The sequence below is a fragment of the Talpa europaea genome, assembly GCF_964194135.1.
Source record: "Talpa europaea genome assembly, chromosome: 14".
Taxonomy (NCBI): domain Eukaryota; kingdom Metazoa; phylum Chordata; class Mammalia; order Eulipotyphla; family Talpidae; genus Talpa; species Talpa europaea.
In genome coordinates, this window is record NC_140082.1 from 26,422,340 (window position 1) to 26,444,698 (window position 22,359).

Below are 22,359 nucleotides of genomic sequence, written 5' to 3' on the forward strand. Positions count from 1 at the left end.
GCAAGTGCAAAGGCACTATGGCAAAATCATTTTGACCTCATGTTTCACAAGTACATTGTCTATTCCCTTTGCCACAATGGGCAAAAAATGCTAGAAAAGAGGCAAAGAAAAAGGTATGTGAGGTTTTTGCTTGACTCCAAAACATTTCTGAATGTTTTTCCTCAGTTGTTTCTAGAGATATATCTGTGAGAAAGATGCTTTTCAGGCTTATGAGTTAGCAGTAAAACAAACGTTGAGTCACTGTGCCAAAAGAGCTGAGAGCTTTCCACAGTCTAAAATCTTCTGCATTTAGGTGCAGATCAAATTGGTCATGTGAATGATAGAAAAGTTAATTGCTATTGACTGTAGAATAGACTTATTTCTGAATTTTCTCTAATAGTAAAGACAGGTGTAAAATCATTCCTAATTTTGAGTGTTAAATATAGGAAAAAAAAAAACAATTGATAACTTGCTTTTATACCAGTTCTTAAACTCTGGATGAAACTGTTGAGTGTTTTTTTTCATGGTTCCATTTAGGCTTAATGTTTTGAAACTATCATTAGCACACTAAATAGTCAAATGGCATGTCAAGAACCTGTGCAGGACCATGAATGCACTCCACAAATCCTTATTTGCTTATACATGATGGAAGAAAATTGTTTTTATTCAATAATTAAGCATGAGGTTGCCTTTTGATTCAAGTTGTTTCTTTTTTCTATTTTATTAGAAGCTACTGTCAAATCTGTTTTTACTAAAGATTTTTTAAATCTAGGAAATGATTTTAAGCATGTTTTCTTTTGCTAGGATGATTGCAGCTTTCTGCAGTGATCATGTAATATGATATATAAAATTAGATTTTCTCATGTTGCATCATCTTTGCCTTATACTACTGATTTTAAAAAAATGACTTCATTTATGTCTTTTCAAGAGATTCTTTAAACGTGGCTTTATGTTCACAGCAAAATAGAATGGAAATTACAGAGATTTACTATATATCCCTGTCCCCATTTATAGCCTGCCCCATTATCGATAACCCTTACCATAGTAGGACATTGTTACAATCAATGAACACACTTTAAAACATGGATTGCAATTGTATGGGGAATATAAAAATAAAATTTATTAATTAAAAAAAATAAAACATAATTATTACCTTAAGTCTAAGGTTTACATTAGGGTTCACTCTTAGTGTTGTACATTCTATAGAGTAGTAGTAATGTTAATGAAAAGGATCACAGATTGACTGGTTTTGGTTAAGTATAAAATTAAGAAGTTTAGTTTAGCTACCAATTAAAAGTAGGCTTTGAGAGCTGGACCTCTTTGGCAGCCCTTAGAGAAGGTATCATTTGTGGCTGCAGAACATTTTAACTGATGATTGCATTTTATGGGTGGCAGAGCTACAAAGAGGACTGAATCTACAGTCTTGACAGGACACCTATACAAAGATGAAGAGGAAGGAGTAGGACTTCGAGACCTATTGTGGGGGAAGCTTAAGTGGCTAAGCCTAAGGTCCCCCTAAACACTCTGGGTTGACAGAAGCATCACACCTGGCCCTGATAAGAAAGAGCAGCTTCATCTTACCTAGTTACAGGCATACTGTTCACAGATGGAAGACATTTACTATCAGTGGATATCTCCTATGATGTTTTTCTCCCCCAGATAAGCCCCCACTTCCCTCATAGATTCTACACTAACTAGGATGAAGTGACAGCATGGCTAGAGGAGGAAAATACAGTTGTACTCCAGGAGGAAAGAACATATATAGAAAACCAACTGTGGCACCTACTGGCAGAAGCTAGAGAGCACATTTGGGCATGGATATTGAAAGTACTGGCATAGACAAGGCAGAATATATAACTGAAGAGGGTAAAAATTATTAAGTAGGTGCTGTCCTGTAGATTGCAGTCTGATATATGATTATGGTACCACTGTAGGACACCTGTCATTTATTCTTGTGCAACCTGAATAAGTGCGGTGTGCATCTGGGGCTGATAGAGAAATGACAGCCTTTGTTCAGGAAGATAATACTGAATTCTATGTGGTTCATCAAAGAATTCCTGGCATGATAGAGCTCTACATCCAAAGCAGTGTCCAATTCCATGATGCATGTTTACACTGGCTTTCTCTGCTCTGCTTTCCTTTCTCTAATTTCTCACTCCTCACTTCTGCTTCCAGGATTTATTCCTGAATAAACTGCCTGCACAAAAGTCCATGTTTCAGTCTCATTTTGGAGTATGAGGGAGCTAAGGTAGTATGTTATGTGGCTAATCAGTTCTTTGGATTGACCTCCAAATTGCTTACCTTATAATGCCTCTTTTTGGTTTATTTTATAGTCTTTTGTTAACTATATTTTCCCAGTACCCTAAGCTTAACTCCTTGATTGTCAATTTCTTATTTTTCATAAACAGCAGTCCCCTCTTATTCATCCTTTCACTTCCTGCAGTTTCAGTAACTGTCAACCATAGTCTGAAAATATTATATACAATATGATATAAAAGGGAACGAGAGAACATTCACGTAATTTTTATTAAAGCATATTATTATAATTGTTTTATCTTATTATTAATCTCCTGTTCATAATAGTTTGTTTATAAATGTTAGTTTATAAATTCAACTTTATCATAGGCATGGACATATAAGAAAAACCATAGTATAATGGATTGGTTTCCACCTATGGTTGAGGCATCTGCTTGGGAACTTGAAATAAATCCCCTGTGGACAAAAAAACTTAAGATTGTACATTTTCCACTGAGTCTGTTGTGATTTCTCCCCTTTCATTTATAATCCTATTTATATGTGTTTTCTCCCATTTTCTTCTTTGTGAGCCTGGCTAGAGGTTTGTCTATTTTGTTTATTTTTTCAAAGAACCAACTTTTGGTTTCATTGATCTTTTGGATTTTTTTTTTAATTTCTATTTTATTTATTTCTGCTTTGATTTTTTATTATTTCCTTTCTTCTACTGGCTTTAGGTTTTTTTTTTTTGTTGTTGTTCTTTTTCTAGCTCTTTGAGATGTGAGATTAGGTTGTTTCTTTGAGTTCTTTCTTGTTTCTTGATGTGAGCCTGCATTGCTATATATTTTCCTCTTATTACTGCTTTTGCTGCATCCCATACATTCTGGAAAGTGGTGTCCTCCTTGTTGTTCAACTCAAAGTATTTTTTAATTCTTCTTTGATCTTCTCATTAGTCCAGTGGTCTTCCAGTAGCGTGGATCTCCATCTCCATGAAGTGGGAGGGTTCCTTATTTTCTTTTCGTGATTTAGTTCTAGTTTGATGTTTTATGATTGGAAAAGATAGTTGGAATGATTTTGATCTTCATGTCTCTGTCGATGTTTGTCTTCTGACCCAGTATGTGATCGATTCTGGAGAGTAATCCATGCAAGCTTGAGAAAAATGTGTACTCGGATTTTTTTTTGGGTGCAGTGTCCTATAGATTTCTGTTAAGTCCATGAGTTCTATGTCTTTATTTAGGGCTCTAGTGTCTTTATTTTTTGTCTCGGTGATCTGTCCATTGGTTAGAGTGCGGTGTTGAAGTCTCCCACTGTATATGTATTTTCTTTAATGTCCATTTTCAGAGCTGATAATAACTGTCTAATATATTTTGGCGCTCCTTCATTTGGTGAGTATATGTTGATGAGTGTTATATCTTCCTGATGTATTATCCCTTTGATCATAATGTAGTGTCCATGTATGTATCTTTTTACTTTCTTTAATTTGAAGCCTGTTTCATCTAAGTATAGCTGCTCCTGCTCTCTTTTTTGGTCCATTTGTTTGTAGGATTGTTTTCCAAACTTTTACTTTCAGTCTGTGTTTATCTTTTGCGGTTAAATGTGTTTCCTGGAGACAGCAGAAGGTTGTATTTTGTTTTTTTAATACAGCACATGCTACTCTGTGTCTTTTTTATTGATGAGTTTAGTCCATTTACATTTAGAGTTAATATTGATATGTTGGCATCTGTATTTGCCATTTTGTTTGTCTTTTTTTGTGATTTTATTCCTTGCTTAATTCTGTTCTTCTTGATCATTCCTCTGTTGATTTTGGCTTTTGGACTTCTTGTAGAATTTTTTGGAGTAGGGATTTAGTTGTAATGAATTTCTGTTTGTCTGAGAAGGTCCATATTTTTTCTTCATAGCGGAAAGAGAGCTTTGCAGGGTAAAGTATTCATGGTTGGCATTTGCTATCTTGAAGTTTGTTGAATATGTTACTCCATTCTCTTCTTGCCCATAGTGTTTCTTCAGAGAAGTCTGAGGTTAACCTGCTTGATTTTCCCTTATAAGTTATCTGTTTCTTTCCCCTTGCCAGTTTCATTATTTTTTCTTTGCCTTGGACTCTTGCAAGCTTTACGATTAGGTGTCTTGCTGTAGTTTTCATTGTGGTAATTAGGTTTTCTTCTCACTTCTTGAATGTCTATATTTGTCTCCTTTTTCATGCTTGGGAAGTTTTCTTCAATTATCTCCTTGAACAATTTCTCAGTTCCTTTGTCTCTCTCCTCACCTTTCGGAATGCCTATAACTCTTATATTTCCACTCATAGAGTCTAATAATTGTCTAAGGGTATTTTCATTCTTCTTCCTTTGCACTTCTCTCTCTTTTTCTCTTTTGGTTCTTTTTATTTCTGTATCTTCAAGAGTATTGATCCATTCTTCCTTTTCCTCGGTTCTGGGTTCTGTTTTCAATGCTTTTCCAAGAGCTCTTTGTCTCCTCCAGTAATCTTTTAGTCTCCTCCTTTTCTTTTATTTCCTTTCTTAAGGTCTCATTTTCTCAGTTCCGGCAGGGAATCAGTTAGTTGGTGATTTTGCGCTAATCACTAGGTGGCGATAGAGATCTATACTTGGGGACCTGTGCTTTTCCCCTGTAGTTCGCTGAGAAACAGAGAGGGGGAGGGGAGCACCTTCACACAGAGGCTATTGCTCATGCTGGGTGCTGTGTCTGCCGGGTGCTGTGCCTGTGTGGATCCTGTATCCTGAATTCTGTGCTCTAGTTCTCAATCTCAAGGTCTCAGATCCAAAATGACTGCTGTCACCCTGTGCAGTGCCCACCGTTATGGTGCTTACCATGCCCTGGATCCCATGCCTGGCTCTCAGTTCCCGGATGGGGTCTTGCTCCACCCCTTGTTTCCCTTCTTACTCCCATTTGCATGGTCCACCCACTCTCAGAGCCTGACGATGGGAATAGCCAAAGTACTACTGATGAAAACAAAGGAGAATGGAGGTATCATACTTCCAAACTTCAAGCTATACTACAAAGACAAAATAATAAAAACAGTTTGGTATTGGAACAAAAATAAACACACAGACCAATGGAATGAATAGAGTCCCCAGAAATAAAACCACACTTATATGGACAACTGATCTTTGACAAAGGAGCAAAGAATATGCAATGGAACATGGACAGTTTGTTCAATAAATGGTGCTGAGAAAACTGGACCACCACATGCAAAAAAATGAAGCTAGACCACTACCTTTCATTATGCAAAAAAAATCAACTCAAAATGGATAAAAGAACTGGACATAAGACTTGAAACCATAAAATGTATAGAAGAAAATATAGGTAAAACACTACAAGACATACATCACAAAAACATCTTTGAAGACTCATCACCCCAAGCAAAGAAAGTTGTGGAAAAGATAAACACCTGGGATTACATCAAACTGAAAAGCTTCTGCACAGTGAAAGAGACATTAACCAAAACAGACAGACACCCCAATGATTGGGAAAAAAATCTTTGCACTCCAGTCAAAGGACTGGATAAGGGACTGATCACAAAGATATACACAGAACTCACGGGACTCAACAAAAAACAAAATAAACAATCTAGTCAAGAAATGGGCAGAAGAACTTAACAGACATTTCTCCAAAGAGGAAATGCAAGTGGCCAACAGGCATATGAAAAAATGTTCAACATTACTTATCAGGGAAATACAAATTAAAACCACATGGAGATACCACCTTACACCAGTAAGAATGGTACATGTCAAAACAACAACAACAAATGTTGGTGAGGATGTGGTGTAAAAGGAACTCTCCTACATTGCTGGTGGGAGTGCAAACTGGCCCAACCATTATGGAAAGCTGTCTGGAGGTTCCTCAGTCTACTAAAAATGCAGCTATCATATGACCCAGCAATTCCACTACTAGGGATCTACCCAAAGGACACAAAAACAATGATTCAAAAGAAGACCTATGCACCTATGTTTATTGCAGCACTATTTGCAATAGGTAAAACCTGGAAACAACCCAAATGCCCAAAAATAGATGACTGGATCAAGAAGATGTGGTATATATACACAATGGAATATTATTCAGCAATCAAAAAAGATAAATTCATGCCATTTGCAGCAACGTGGATGGAGCTAGAAGGAATTATGCTCAGTGTAATAAGCCAGAAGGAAAAAGAAAAATATCAGATGGTTTCACTTATAGCAGGAATATAGGGGAACCAAATAAGACAGCAGTGTAAAAAAAATAACAGTACAAAACACAACAAAGCAAAAACGGACAATTATATATCAGAGACATACTTCAGGGGAGGAGGAGGGAGAGGGATCAGAGGAAGGAAAGGAGGAGCACAGGGGACTGAGGTGATGGTGCACGGGTGCATTGGTGAAGGAAACTCTATGGGGACTACACCTGAGGGGGTGAGGGGGAAGCAAATATTGTTTAAAAATTAACAATGATGTAAAAAATTTTAAAAATTAAAAATATATAAAATAAAATGAGATACTAAAAAAGAAAAAATGACTGTACATTTCTGTACATTTTCCTGCTTACTATTATTGGTTCTGTCTAAATATTTTATAAGTTTAATTAAGATGATCTCTTTGATCTATGAATTATTTGAAAGTGTGTTTAAGTATGGGGACAGTTTTATTAATCTTTCTGCTGATCTCTAATTTTCCTGCTTGTAATTAAAGAACACAATCTTTAAATATCCATTTTGCAGGATTTGTTGGGGTTTTGTGAACTAGAATTTGGCAATTTTTTTTAGAGCACTGCATGTTAAATTCAGAATAATGTTTTTCAAATTGTGTTCTTTAGTCCATTTTTCCCAACTTTTTTTGTCCCAAGAAAAAGTTGAGTTTAATCTATCAGATTTGTTTTGTGTAATATGAAGTTATGTCATCAGTTGTTCCACAGAGTCGGGATTTTTGTCTCTGCCTACTGAGGTGTGCTTTGTGTTAAGATGAAAATGATCCTCTATTTCTAATAATACTTTCTACCTCCATGGCTTTTTTGTCTAATATTGTTTTAGCTTTCTTTTGATCAGCATTTCTTTTGTATATAATTTTTAATATGTTATTTTCATATTTTCTTATCATTTTAATCTATTCTGTGAGATTCTTTCTTTTGTATTAGTATATTTATATTCATATGATAATTGATATATTGAAATTTATTTATGCCATTTTATTTTGTGCTTTATTTTTGACCACTTCTTACTTCTCCATCCCCTCCTTTTCTGTCTCCTATAGAATGGGTAGATTTTTAAAATTCTCTTTTCTCCTTTAACTATCATGATTTTACATAATAGTGGATGTCTTTTTTTTTTTTTCAGCTTTATTAAGGTACAACTGACAAATAATATTGTAACATCTTTAAAGTGTAAGATGTGATGGCTTGAATTAGGTATACAATGTGAAAGAATTCCCACAGTCAATTAATTAACATAGCCCTCACCTCATCTATTACAGTGGATATCTTAATATTTACAATGAGCATTTTTGACTTAACTGTGTATCAACCTAATTACTATTCTACCGACATCCTGAAAAAGATAAGGAATTAACCTGCTCTAACACTGAGAGCTCCTGTTGTCTCTCATGCTATTATTGCCTACCATCTCATTCCTTTTTTCTGGGATCAATTTCTTTACTCCTGTGTTTATAATTTTTCTTTCTAACAGTCTTTGTAAGCACTTTTTGCCTCATCCTTACCTTGGCTTGATAATTTAGCCAGATATAAAATTTAAGAATGATAGTTATTTCCCCTGCTACTTTGAAGATTCAGTTAACTTTAGGGTTCATTTTTTGCTGATGAGAAATATTTTGTAATGTAATTATCATTTCTTTGGAAGTTACATTTATTTTGTCTTGGGCTGCTTCTAAGACTTTGTGTTTGGGGTTCTGCAGTTTTATTACAGCACATGTAGATTTGATTGTGCTTTTTCCCAGTTTGATTAAGGTATAGTTTACCTATATCACTGTACTTGTTTAAGGTACACAACATCATGGTTTTACTTACACATACTGTGAAATGATTGCCATAGAAACTTTTGTTAGCATCCATTATCTTATGTAAATATAATAAAAAACCATAGTGTGAAAATAATATTTTCCGGTGATGAGAACTCTTAGGATCTATCTACTCTCTTAACTTTCCTATATAATATAGAACAGGGATAACTATTGTGATGTTATAGGTATACATCTCTAGTATGCATTTATCTTATAACTGGAAGTTTGTACGTTTTGGTCATCTTATAATTCCCCACCTCCTACCTCTGGTAACTGTAGGACTGTTCTCTTTTTTCTATGAGGTGGTTGTTGTTGTTGTTGTTGTGTGTGTGTGTGTGTGTGTGTGTTTAGATTCCACATATGTGAAATCATAGAATAGTTGTCTTTCTCTGTCCATGTCATTTGGCAGAATGCCTTCAAGTTCTTTTCTATGCTGTTGCAAATAGCAGGATTTTTTCATTTTTATGACTGGATATTCCAATGTATTTATACTACAATTTCTTTGTCCGTACATTGGTTGATGGTCACTTAGGTTTTTCCCATATCTTGGCTATTGTGAGTAATGCTGTAATCAACACGGGGGTACAGCTATCTTTTTAAGTCAATATTTTCATTTCCTTTGGATATATTCCCAGAAGAGAAATTATATATCATACGGTTGTTCTATTTTTTTTTTGAGATATTTCCATATAATTTTCCATAGTGGCTGCAGCACTTTACAATTTGATGTATTTTTATTCACCTTGGTCAGTATGTGTCATTTTTAAATATAAGGTTTCAAAACATTAATTCTGGGAAGTTTACAGACTAGCTCTTCAAATATTACCTCTTCCCCATTCTCTCCTGGATACTGGATTAAGAAAGCCACAAATTGTTGTTTCTCTTAGAGAGGAAATCTAATTCATTTCCTTTCGAATATATGCTAGACTCAGAGACTTATATGACATATAGAATGTGGTGGAAATAATGTTCTAGAATTTCCAAACTAGATCATAAGAATTTTGCAGATTGTCCTAGGAGTTTAGAGCATTTTCACTGAGAATTGTGAGCCTCTATGAAAGAAGTCTGCCTACTCTGAGATCACTATGCCAGAGAATTCATGTAGTTCAAATATTGGCATGATAGTTGACAGTCTCAGCTGAACTCTTCCTTTTAGCCATCTATATTAAAGGACAAGATAGGTGAGTGAAACCTCCAGACCACAGTCAACACCATGTGAAACATCAATATCACCCAGATGAGCAAATACTAAGTAAATTACAAAATATTTTTATATTTTTATCTCATTTTCAGTGACATTCTTTTTCTTTGAAATTTTTACGGCACCAGAATAGTTATCACTTTCTTGTCATATACCACAGGGCATCATTAGTAGTGAGCTAATCTTTATATTAATTCCAGGCCCACGTGGGCAGGGTAAAACTGAATTTCAAACTCAAATGAAGCAGATTTTAAACTAAAATTCTTTCACCTAGAACTCAGGCAGAGACAAATAATTGTCAATGTGCAGGTGTGTGGATCTTTGTTTTTCTAGTTCACATACTTTGTTTTTAGCAACAATAAAAAAATCTCTGAGCACAAATTTTAATTCTAAGTCTGTCTCACCAGAAACCCAGTGTTCTTATTCCATTTACAACATAGATGTTAAAAGCAAACTTTTATGTTATCAGGATGATAAAAAATATATTCCAGGTGAACTGCTGGTCAGATCACACACTTAACTGTTATCTTTATGTTCTTCTTCAGTTCATTCCTCATTTCTGGAGCTGGGACTTTCCCTTTCTTTTTTGAAAGCTTAGCTATACATTACTTTTTTTATTGTTATACTTTGTAAAACATTTCTAAGTGTTTGTAACAGATCCATATATTACTGGAATATGTGTTTTTCTATCTTTAGCTGAAAGTCTGAGCTTTCTTTCTCCTCCACTCTTCTTTGGAAAATTTTTTGAAAAAAATTTTTTTGGCTAATAAACTTTTCATGATTTTACCATATATAGTCACCCTGAAAGATGAGGAAATTAATGCACTTTCAAAACATCCAACATTATTCTTATTTATTTTCCATTATTTACCATGAACTGGTACATTCTTTCCCAGATTTATTGCACCAATTTATTTTATATTTAGGTAGCAATTTTTAAAGAAAATGTAACATTTATATTGTAGAATTCTATTAGTTATATTCCATTCTAATATAAAAATAACCTATTACTCATCTGAGTATGTTACAATAAAGAATTCTTCATGTGAGTTCCTTATTTTGATCCATGTTTTATGGTTGGGTTATAACTCAAATTGATTTTTTCAAAGATGTATTATTATTCTGAGTCCTAAAATATTTGAAAATTTCCTATGTAAAATTATTTGCTTTCACTTATGAAAACTGTCCTAGCTGAGTACAGAATTTTGAGGTCACGTATTTCCTGCCCCCAAATACTGTAAATATGATTTTGTTCCTTTTTGAACCAATTATATTGAAATAAATTCAGAAGCAAGATTAATTTTTACCTGTTTCTTTTGTCTGGATGCGTTTAGGATTCTTTCATTGTCTTTGAATAATTTCTGCAAAATAACAAATCACGACATTAGTTGTTTTCTATTAAATTTCTCTGGAACGCAATGACTTTGGAAAATGAAACTCAACATAGCTGCCGATTCACTTATATCAGGAACATTTTATTCTATCATATACTTATTATACTTGTTAAACATTTTTAATATTTCATTTTTATTAAAAAAAACCTAATAGGCACATGCTATATTTCCACTATCTTTGATACATACAGTTCTTGTCCTAATCAATGTATTTTTCTTGTCCCTTTGTGTTTTCTGCAATTGTCATTAGCCCAAATCTATGACTGATTCAGACTTCTGCCATCTTAATTCTGTCCCTTAAATGTCTAAGACAGTTGTAAGTTCTACAATTTTTTGTTTTGTTTTTCACTATCATCAGCCATCAATTTATAACATTGCTTTGCTCTCTCTGCTTTCAATTCCTATTTCTCCTTTGGGTTCTTCCATCATAAAGTTTATAATATATTTAATTTCCTGGGGTGTATAAAGTGATTGTTATTTAAATATTCTGTTTCCTGGAATAAGTCTTATTCCAATTTATTTTATTTTCATTTTTATTGGTTACATTCCTTAATCTATAATTTGCAGATCTTTTGCTTATTGTTTTCTGCTACTTTCCATGAATGTTGTGAATAGAAAATCTTTTTATATTTACCTACTTACTGAAGCCTAGTTTTGCATTAAGGATTTGCTACTGGAAACAGTTACTTGGTTATCTACTTAAAGTTTAAATTGTATGGAATAAAAGGATAGGGAAGAGAAGATGAGAAAAGAAATATGGCAGATTTAGATATGAGAACTCTGCCCTGAACTCCTAGCTCCAAATCTGTTGAAACAACTGGAATTCTGCCTGGACCTGCAAATTCTGCAATTAGGTAAAATGCCCTGGGACATACATACTCTTTTAGTATAAAAACCAAAGGCTCAAGGGCCTTTTGATTATTTAATATGTAGGACAGGTGCTCACCTTTCTTTGACTTTAATCACTAGCTACAATATTCTCTTACAACATCTCCTCTCAAGGTTAGCATTAACTCTAGGTCATAATTTTTTCAATGGACTCATTGGAAACAGAAATACTGGTTATCATCTCTCTTAAATCTGCAACTGTGGTCATTCACACAGGTTGCTAGTCACTTTTGTTGTGATCTACTCCCAGCCTTAGTTATTCCAAACTGGGTAATAGTGGAGCCTTCAAAAAATTTTTCATTTTTTCTCACATAAATTTAAGATCATAAATAGGAGAGATGAGACTTGAACTTGGCATTCTTGTCCAATAGGTTCACTTTAACAGGCATTCCTGGGAGTTTTTTAGTTTCAGGATAAATGGTATCCATTTCTCGTTTAGTCCTTTATGATCTTCCACGTGGACTTCAGGGACAGGAATTTTAGAAGTTTGAGTATTCTATACATTAAAAATCTGCTTTAAAATGTGAACAATCACCTTTTTTTTGTTCTGTAATTTGAGTTATACTGCAAGTTGGATTTCTAATATATATAAGACACTATGGTATTTGTATATCATCCTAGGTGGGTTTTTTCCATACTGTAGGGTTCCTCTTCCCTGTCTCCCTCCACACCTCCTCTTAACCTCAGAGCCCTATTAATGTCCACTGGCTTTTGTGAATATTTTACTTTGTCAAATCATGCTAAATTATGTAAATGTTCAGTATTTAGTATTTGTTTTTGTCATTTTTACTTTCTTTATTATACAAAATTCCCTCAAATTCCCTCCATTTTGCTGTAAATGGTGCATTTCAACTTTCCTTCTGGATGAATAGAATTCCATAGTATGGGTATGCCATGCTTTGACCCAGTCATCTAATGTTGGGCATTTTGGCTGCTTCCATGTCCTAGTTATTGTAAACAGTGGTGCAACAAACATTTCATAGCACATAGGTTTTTTTTTTTTTTGCATTAATTGTTTTATGGTCTTTGTGTAGATGCCCAAGAGTGGGATTACTAGATAAGGCAGTATTTCCATTTTCAGTTTTTTCAGATGAATCAAGATCACTTTCCATAATGGCTGCACCATTTGACATTTCCACCCACAATCGGTATAAGAGGGCTCCTCTTTCTCTACATCCTTCCCAGCACTTGTTTTCAAGGGTGTTTTTTTTTTTTTAATTTATGCCATTCTTCTGGGTGTAAGATGGTATCTTTGTGTTTTTTTCCTGCACCTCTCTTGTTGGAAGTGATGCTGAATATTTTTTCACATATCTATTGACCTTCTGGCTATCCTCTTTGGTAAATTGTCTGTTCACATTTGTTGCCCATTTATTAATTGGGTGGGATGTTTTTCTATTGTTGAATTATATATGTTTTTATATTTCTTGGATCTTAACCCCTTGTTAATTACATCTCTCTCTCTCTCTCTCTCTCTCTCTCTCTCTATATATATATATATATATATATATATACAGCCATTTAAGAGCTTTTTAACTTGATATACTCCAAATTTTTTATTTTTATTTCCCTTTCCAAAGAGCTCAAATCTTCAAAAAAACCATCTTTATCATTGCTGTCATGGAACCCATTACCAATTTTGTCTTCTAAATATTTTCTTATTTCAGGTCTTACAGTTAAATCTTCAATTCACTTGGAATTTATGTTGTGTATATAGTCAGAGAGTGATTCAATCTCTTTTTATGTGTGATCTTCCAGTTTTCCCAGAACCATTTATTAAAGATACTCCTTTCTCTACTGTATGGTTGTAGCTGATTTATCATAAATTAATACTGATATGTGGGTGGATTTATTTTTAGGCCTTTGATTTTGTTCCACTGATCCATGTATCAGTTTTTGTGCCAATACCATATTGTTTTTAATACTGTTGCTTTAAAGTTTCCAAGTCAGGTAAAGTGATTCCTCCATTTCTCTCTTTTCTTAGAATTGATTTTGTTATTTACTAGGTATTGATTGTATCTTTTAAGTTAAAAGACTTTATACATGAACTTGCTTCAATTTTTTATATTCAATTAGAAATGGGCAAAAACATCTAATAAAACATATTTGAAAATACACCCCTATGGAGGGTTGTTGAGCTCTTAAAGTTATTTATACTTTTATTTCTATCCCATGATTTATTGAGAATATGCCGCCTTGGCTATACAATCATTATGAATTTTCTCCCCAAGGAATAGTTTACTATTTATAAATGTGGTATTGTCCTGCAGTCCTTTACAAAACCCTAAAACCAATCAAGTAGTCTGGAGACAATGGCAACCATTCTTTCTAGAAGGCAAACTTATTACCCAAATGAAGGAAGTGATTTTAGGTTCATAAATTCCCTTTGTTTCTGAGAGAATTTCTACCTTTCCCCTATAGTGAGAGTTCCCACTGGTGTACATCAGGGAATATTATAACACTTGGTAGCTGGTATTCTTCACAAATTCATGCATATTGAAATGTTTAAAATTGTACACCAAAAATGAGAAACTGCAACATCCAGGGAGAATTTCAATTACTTGGACAGTTTATATATATCAAAATGTCCCAATCATTTTTAAAAAATGTTATTTTATGACGATAAGGGTATTTGTGATGATAAATAAAGTATAACAAAGGCAAAATGAAAGGAATGACAGGCCAATGCTGGGCAGACTGGCTGCGAGAGGCAGGTTCATGCATCAGCTGGAGGTTTTGCACAGCAGCCTGAGTTTCTGTTTTGATCCTATGTCTTAGCAATATCTCACATTACTGCATGGCACAGATCTTTAGGGTTGCTGGTCAAACATGTTAACATGAAGTTATCAAAAGCACACTTTTCCAGGGTTGGTACTATGATTGATAATATCAAAGCAATCATGTTTTTGTCAGGTTCTTTTATCTTTCAAAAATAAGCAAGGCAATTCATATTTTAACAACCCACTTTTTCAGTTACAAAGCTTATGTTTCCTTCCTGTCGAATTTTAACACTTGGTTCAGAATTCCCAAATTTACACTTGGTTTTCCAATTAAAATGGACTTTTGTGAATCCCCTGCTGATAGCCACCGGCTTGATAAAAAGTAACTTCATTTTCAGCAAGGATGTTTAGGGAGCCCAGGCAAGGCTGACTCCTCTGCTATTGCCTTGAGCCCAGCTGTGCTGAAATATTAAACTTTAGTAAATTAGGTGAAATTGCAGCTTCCTGGCTGATACAATAATGCCCCTTTCTTTTTCTGCAAAGCAACTTGAGTCTGAGTTGTCTGCTCAGTTCTTCTGTTCTAAGAGAGGCAATATTCACACTATTTCCCCAAATCTACACAACTTTTTCATTTTCAGGTAATTGTGCCATCTCCTGCTTATCTAACTGAATGCTTAAACTTTCAGACAGATAGAAATGAATCACTTTATTATTTTAGCTCTATCTGATATTGCATTACTGTATCACACCACACTCAGATAATCATCTGGACCATAAACATGTCAGTCTTATGTACAGGTAACAACTTTAACTTTTATTGATTAGTTCATATTTTAACAGGAATAGTTGCACTTTGGAAGGAAATACTATTTCCAGACACATTTATTTTCAGATTTTTGCAACTTTTTGTCCTGAAAATAACACTGGTTAGAAAGTATGTTATTCATTGGCCAAATATCTATTTAGCAATTACTTTGTTTAAAGTTTCAGTTTATTTTCCACCAAAAATTTTTAATTAAAATAAATGCAGAATTAGCAAAAAGGAGCTACACATCCTTGTATTTCTCTTCTTGAGATGCTATTTTTTTCTGTGAGGAAATCACTGAGTAACAACTTTATTGAGTAGTTCAGCCCACTGGCTTTCTCCTAGATCCTCCACTGGTCTTTCAGATTAGTACCTTATATCCTAGAAGACTCTAGTTGAAATATATTTTGTTATTTGAGAAAATGGACTGATAAAAACCTTTTCAAGTTTAAGCCTTTTCTCAGTACCTTTATAAAGGAGCTAGCAAGATGATTAGGTCCAAAGGTTGCTTTTGCAGTTACAAAATAGTTTAATGAGCCCCGTAGAACCATGATGAGATTTATGGTTTTACTAACGTTTCCAGAGTTAGGGACAAAACCTAGAGCGATTGCACAGTGAGGCCTTGGGCACTGTGTGGGCCAGGTGAGGACAGCACAGAAAGATGAGAGACTCCCCAAATAATTGGGAAGTCAGACTATGCCATGAGATCGCTCTCCTGCCATAAAGGAGATACTTACTGATAAACGAATCTGATGTAGACCAAGATGATTTAGACCAGGGGGTTTGAACCTTTTCTGAAAAGGGACAGATAATAAATACTTCAGGCATTTTGGGCCATAGGATTCTGTCACCCCTACACAACTCAACTCTTGTACCTTAAAAACAGCTTTAAATAAGACAACCCTACATAGCCCTTTGATAATACAAAGGAATGGGCATTGAGGGGTTCCAAGATAACTATTTACAAAAACAGCAGGGGCTGAATTGGGGCTGTAGGAGGTAGTTTGCAGACCCCACTCGCTGCCCCTCTAATCTGCCTATAAGCAAAAGGTTATTGGCTTCTATTCGGTACAGTGAACACAACTGCCAAGTTCCCAGCAGCCTTTCTGCGTGGGATGATCAGCAGAGCGACTAAACAGTTTTAAAACTTTTTGACATGGGCCCTTTCCGTCTTCGCTTCCGCCCCCCCAAGTCCTGGCTCTCGGCCTCAGGGGCGCGCGCGCGGAGCTGTCGGTACCTGGTTGGGAGGCGTGGGCTCGGGCGCAGAGCACGCGGGCACTCGGGAGAAGGTGAGGGCGTACAAAAGTTGGAATCCAATCAGCAGGAGTCGAGCTCCGGAGCCCCAACCTTCAGGTGACCCCGCGCGGCAGCGCCAGCAGCGCGGCCACCAGAGCCCGCGGCTTTACGGGGCGCCTCGGGCAGGAGAGGCGGCGAGCGCCGCGCATCGTCGCTGCCATCCGGAGCCCAGTTCGGCGGGCCAGGGCCAGGGCCGGGCGGGAGAGCCAGGACGCGGCTCCTGCTTTGGCCCCAAAGCCGGGCCGGCTGGGCCGGGGGCGCCCGAGAGTGCGGGCCGCGCCGCGCGCCGTGGTCGCCCCCCGCGGCTGCCCGGAGACCCTGGAAGTGTGCGTGGCTGTGGCTGCCGCGGCGGGGGCCGCGAGTCGGGGCCGCTCTGGCTGCGCTTCGCCGGGGCGGCGGCGACTGCGACGGCGCCTGTGGCTCAGGATGCGGCCGGGGGGCGCGCTGCTGGTTCTGCTCGCCTGCCTGCTGCTGCTGCTGCTGCTGCGTCTGCTCTGGGGCTCGGCCGACGCGCCCGCCCGCTCCAGGTAACGCGCTCGCTGGACTCCCGCCGACCCGCCGGTTCCAGACACCCCCAGCCGGCTCGCGGGGTCCGCGCGGGCTCCCGGCGGCGCGCCCCATCTGCCCAGCCGGCCGCTCGCTGGACTTGGGCGCGTAGACTTTTGGCCGCAGCGAGACAAGCCGACGGGGTGCAGCGGCCTGAGGGTGGAGTGGGATGGGGCGTCCTGGAGGCTAGGAGGGATGGTGGAGGGTGTGGGAGAGGCGACACTCGGGGCGGGGCCAAGTGTCCGGGGGTCTGTAGGGCTCCAGCGGGCATCGCCCCGGGCGAAGGAGCTGCGGAACAGGACTTGGTGTCGGGTTCCGAGTAAGTGTTCAGGGCTCCCCACATTGTGGTCGGTGCCTTTCCTTCTTCCCGCCCTAAGCCCCTTCAAACTCCGGGCTTAGAATGCTGCCCGGGAGCCAGGGCGCGCGAGGATGTCCCGGCCAGGCTGAGAGCGCGAAGCTGAGCCTGCCAGACAGCTGCTCCCCGCGAGCTGTAACAACTTAGTTTTCCTCCTGGCTGTGCAGGCTTTTGGTGGAGGAAAGCAAAGAAGCCACTCATGGCACCCCTGCAGCGCTGAGGACGCTCCGGAGCCCGGCGACCCCGCTACCGCGCACCTGGAGCAGGTACCCGTGGCCCCGGGCGGTGGGCGGCAGGGGACTCTGGCTTTGGACCGGGGAAGCGGAGTGGCTGTGCCCGCAGGGCTTGCTTCGAGCTAGAACCACACGATTAAGTGGATTTGAGCGAGCGAGCGAGCGAGCGAGAGCGAGAGAGCGCGCTTGTATGCGTGTGTGTGCCTGTGTGTGTGTGTGTGTGTGTGTTTGTATAAGTGGGAAGGTGTGCACGTGCGCGCATGTAAACGCCTCACACTCCCTCAACCTTCCCTTTAAAGCCTATTCCTCCATTGGATGCTATTCCAACCAAGGAAGATAGTAAAGCAGCTGCACTTTAAAAAATGGGTGCTGGGTTCCCCTCTTGATAATGCGCTATTGAAAACCCCGGAGAGAAGCAGCTCAGCCTGTCTTTATTCAGGGATTTAGTTGGCTTGCTTTTGTTTTCTGTGCTTTAAGGTGCACCGGTGTAAGATGCTCCTTTGGGAGAATGCAATTCTGTGCACAGTGTTGAGAATGTTTTTCATCTTAGTGTATGGAGACTTAATTTTTTTCTTTCTAACTCGGAAGACTATCCAGGTAAAATAATTACTTGGTTTTGATCTTTTTTTCTGATTATAAAAGTAACATGCTTAGTGCAGAAAGTCAGGTAACATGGGAAATATATTAGGAAAAAACCCAAAACTCCCAGAGTCTCACCACTCAGAGATCCGATTAAAGTGGGGGTCTGTATTCTTCCTGAAGACATATGTTTTAAGATATACTTAAAGCTATATTTGTAATTTGTATTCTGCCCCCCATTCATATGCACATATATGTCATTAAATTTTTCCCAAAACATTGCTTTTGATTGTTGCATACTTCATCAAATGAATGTACCTTTCCATTTTCATTTGATTTGATTTTACATTCCACCTTCATCCTTGCAATAAATCTTTATCTTTATTCTAAATTAATTCTCCAAAATGGACTGACAGAAATTGTATTGTTAGGTTAAAGCATATGCTTTGGGTTCTACATGCTTATGGCTGATTGCTTCCTGGAAGAGTTGAGTCCAGCAGAATGTACTGCTTTATCCCTCAGCATTCTATTGCAATATTGTAAGTGGTCTCTTTTCCTCTATCCCGGAGAAATCCCGGAGGAACAAAACCTTTAAAAAAAAAAAGTTTTATGTTATACAGAGTTATGTGTATATTGGCCTAACTTTCCAGTGAGTGGAGAACTTTCCATCTTTTTCAAACCTCTGGGCCTAGTGCACATTCTAGGGTAGCTCTGTGGGGAAAGTTTGAAAAAATGTGCTAATTAAATGATCTGGTCCTAGGCCTTTTATGAAGTAATTCTTTGATGAATTTTTCAGTTTCTTTTGACATATTCTTTTCTACTGGGCGTACTGCTTGAGCTAATATAAGCAATACATATATTTTTCAGCATGTGGTCCATTTTATTACAATATTTAATATTTATTCCATTCCTTTATGCTTTTTAAAAGAAATCTTAAATATGTTTAAAAATATTTCTTTTAAAACATTTCTTTCTGCTTTTTATCACTTTTATCATTTATGATTTTGTTTTATAGCAGGGGTGCAAATTTTAATCCATACTATTTGATTATATAAAGAAATAGTAATTAACTTTTCAAATGGTTGAGTTGATTGTCCTCCATGAACCTCATATTCCAGGTAATAGATACAAGTGATAATATGATATGATTGATATATAATATAATATAATATAATATAATATAATATAATATAATATAATATAATATAATATAATATAATGATAATAGTAATAAAAATAGCCAGTACTTATTAAATCCTTCTTATGGTCCAAACTGACCTAATCAGAAAAAATATTATGCTTATTTTATAATGGAGGAAACTGAGACACAGAGAGGTGAGTTAATTGCCCAATGTTATAGTTAACAAATCATGGCACCAAGACTCAGACCCAGGCTATGTGTGCCTAGAATCCAAAATTCTTCATCTTCCTGCTGTGTAGCCTTCATCAGATCAGTGCTGGGCAAGATGGGGTGTGAGTGTGTGTGTGTGTGTGTGTGTGTGTTTCCCAGTCAGGTTAAAACTTAGTCAGATGTGACAGACAATTTAAGGAACTGTTTTTGGTATTATTTCGTATTTTGAGAAATAATTGTCTTTCAGATTGCTTTCACAATCCCTTCTTACTCTAAGATGATAGCCAGGTGGAAGGACAGGAGCTTAGATGCAGTTGTAGAGTCAAGAGTTGGGCTTTTTGATCCTGCTACCTTTGACTCCTCTGATTTCATTGGTGATGTTCATTTGCCATCTGATGACTGCTTACCCTGTTGACAGCCAATTTTGAAAACTGCAGCTTGTGGCTTATTCTCTCTCTTTAGACAGTCTACCTCCTAGTACTCCCCTTCCATGGTCTTGACCTCATCTGAGCTCCCACTGTTGCTACCTTTTAGGGATCTGTAGAGATTCTTTTTTCTTTTTTTTTTTTTTTTTTGATTTTCACCCTGCAACACCGTGCAACCTAAAATGCTATCTCATTCAGTTCTGGTTAGACACCTGCACAGATAGTCTCCCAGCTATTTCTGGGACCCATCTAAACATGTGGGGCCTCCCTGGTGGCTCAGGGATTAAAATCTCAGAACTATTAAGCTATCATCAGCCACTGTGGGATGAGTTCGATCCCCGGCCAGGGAGCTAACCCACATGGCGCAGCAGCCCTCTCCTCTCACACCTGCTGCTCCCCTCAGCTCAGCAGTGTATTTCAGTAGATCTGCCTGTTTTGCTCCCGACTCTGTCTCTGATGAGTCCTCTCACCTCCCCACACTTCTGGCCTGTACCCCAGTTCTTGTATGCATAAACAAATAAAAATAAATCTTTAAAAAAATCAATAAACATCCAAGGACTAAAGATGGTTCAGGAAACTAAATATCAAGACCTCCTGTACTAACCCCAGGAAGTGAATGTGATCCTGTTCTAAGTTAACATCAAGATGGAAATTGTCCAAGAGATGATCTATTTTCAGAGTCCTAACTGGGAGAGGAAGCAAAGCCCCCACTAAACTTAACGTTACCCTAATTTTTCTCTCTCCAAGTCAGAGCTAGCCTCATCCTCTCTTTTGTTTCTACCCTTTCTCTAGGCTGGAAATATACAGGCATCCCTCTGCCTCATGTTTCCTTTTGTCCTGTCTCAAACCTCCAATCCTGACTCAAATGCCTTCATGGTAGATTGTGGACACCAAGAATGAAGGATTGGGAAAACTCCAGGAGTTGTGTTTTCTAGGTGAAGTGGTTAATGTGCTAAAGAGAGGAATGAGAGGAATTTGGAAAACTTTAGAGCTAAAGCAAAGCCTATTTTGCTTGTCTAAAGCTGAACATTACCTTATATTTTCTCTGCATTCTTTCTTAATAAAAAATCTATCTATTCAATACTTCTCCAAAGGATGCTTCAACCTAATTACAGGAAATTCATGTCAAAGTCAGAAAGACAAAAGAGATAAATATGCTAAAAATTTTCCAAACATGGCTCCCATTACAATGGATTCTTTCTCTTTCCAATAAGCTTTGTTAAAGTCAGTCATCAGTTTTCTTGATTTTCAAACAACCAGCTCTTGAATTTATTTCTCAGTTCTGATACATTTCCATGTGTGATTTCCTTTCTTTTTTTGTATTTTTTAAAAAAATTATTATTGAGGTAACATTAGTTTAAAACACTATATGTGATTCAAGGGTATAGCATTGCACCTCTTCAGATGCATGTTACCAAGGCACCCTCAGCCTTCTAGTCTAGTCCTTCTTTGTTTTTCTCTTCCTGTCTCAGCCTCAATTCCATAATTAGATCTCTAGGACTTGTTATTGGTTTGATTTTGTCTGACTCTGTTTTGTTTCTTCTACAAATAAGTGAATCCATCTGGTATTTGGTTTTCACCTTATGATTTTGTGTTACTTTCATCTTTTAAAATATAATTTTTTCGAATTAATGCCTTCAAGTAAATGCCTGGTTTATTTGTTTTCCCTTTTTCTTTGTAACAAAAATATTTACTATGAATTTTCTTTTTAATGCAGCTTTGGACTTGTTCCTTAAATTTGGCTACATAGTGTTCTGATTTGTAAAAATGTATTTTAAATTATTTATGATTACATTTATATTATGCATATGAGAACTAGGTATAAGCCAGAAGCATAGGGGATGAGTGGATTCACCAGAGGCAGAGTGGGGAATAGAACAGGCAGACTGACTGAACTATGCTGCTGCGGCAAGTAGCAGGTAAGCAGGAGAGGTCTGCTGCGCCATGTGGGTCACCTCCCTGGTTGGGGATCAACTTATGCTGCAGAGGGTGTGGACAGCTTCATAGTGCTGTGACTTAACCCCTTGTACCACCACGGAGACCCTACACTTAAAAAAATTTATCTCCATAAATACTTAGAAGATGACTTTTAAATTTCCAAGGAGTTGGCTTTTTCCTTAAATATTAAATTTTGATTATAAAAGAAACTCAATAAAATCACATCATAATGTCATAGATTGAGTTCCCAAATATTCAATCATTAGAAGTAAGAGGTTGCATTATTGTGAGATTGATGACAATGTAACTAGAGAAAGTCAGTTAATGTAATTGCTTTAAAGTTCTAGAATTTTTCCATGGGAATATCCTAAGTCCTGGTTGTGGTTTCACATTAATAGTGGCAGTGTCCATAGTGACAATA

General features: G+C 37.3%; 1 protein-coding gene across 1 annotated transcript in view; it reads left to right on the forward strand.

Annotated features, from left to right (window-relative positions):
• Window positions 1-16,937: 16,937 nt before the first annotated feature.
• ST8SIA6 (ST8 alpha-N-acetyl-neuraminide alpha-2,8-sialyltransferase 6) overlaps window positions 16,938-22,359 on the forward strand; it is a gene marked incomplete at both ends in the record, with an annotated part of 100,305 nt that continues 94,883 nt past the window's right edge. Inside the window, 2 exons of the mRNA XM_084254235.1 lie at window positions 16,938-17,038; window positions 17,580-17,678. Coding sequence (XP_084110361.1) covers window positions 16,938-17,038; window positions 17,580-17,678 — 200 coding nt within the window. The remainder of the gene's footprint in view (window positions 17,039-17,579; window positions 17,679-22,359) is intronic.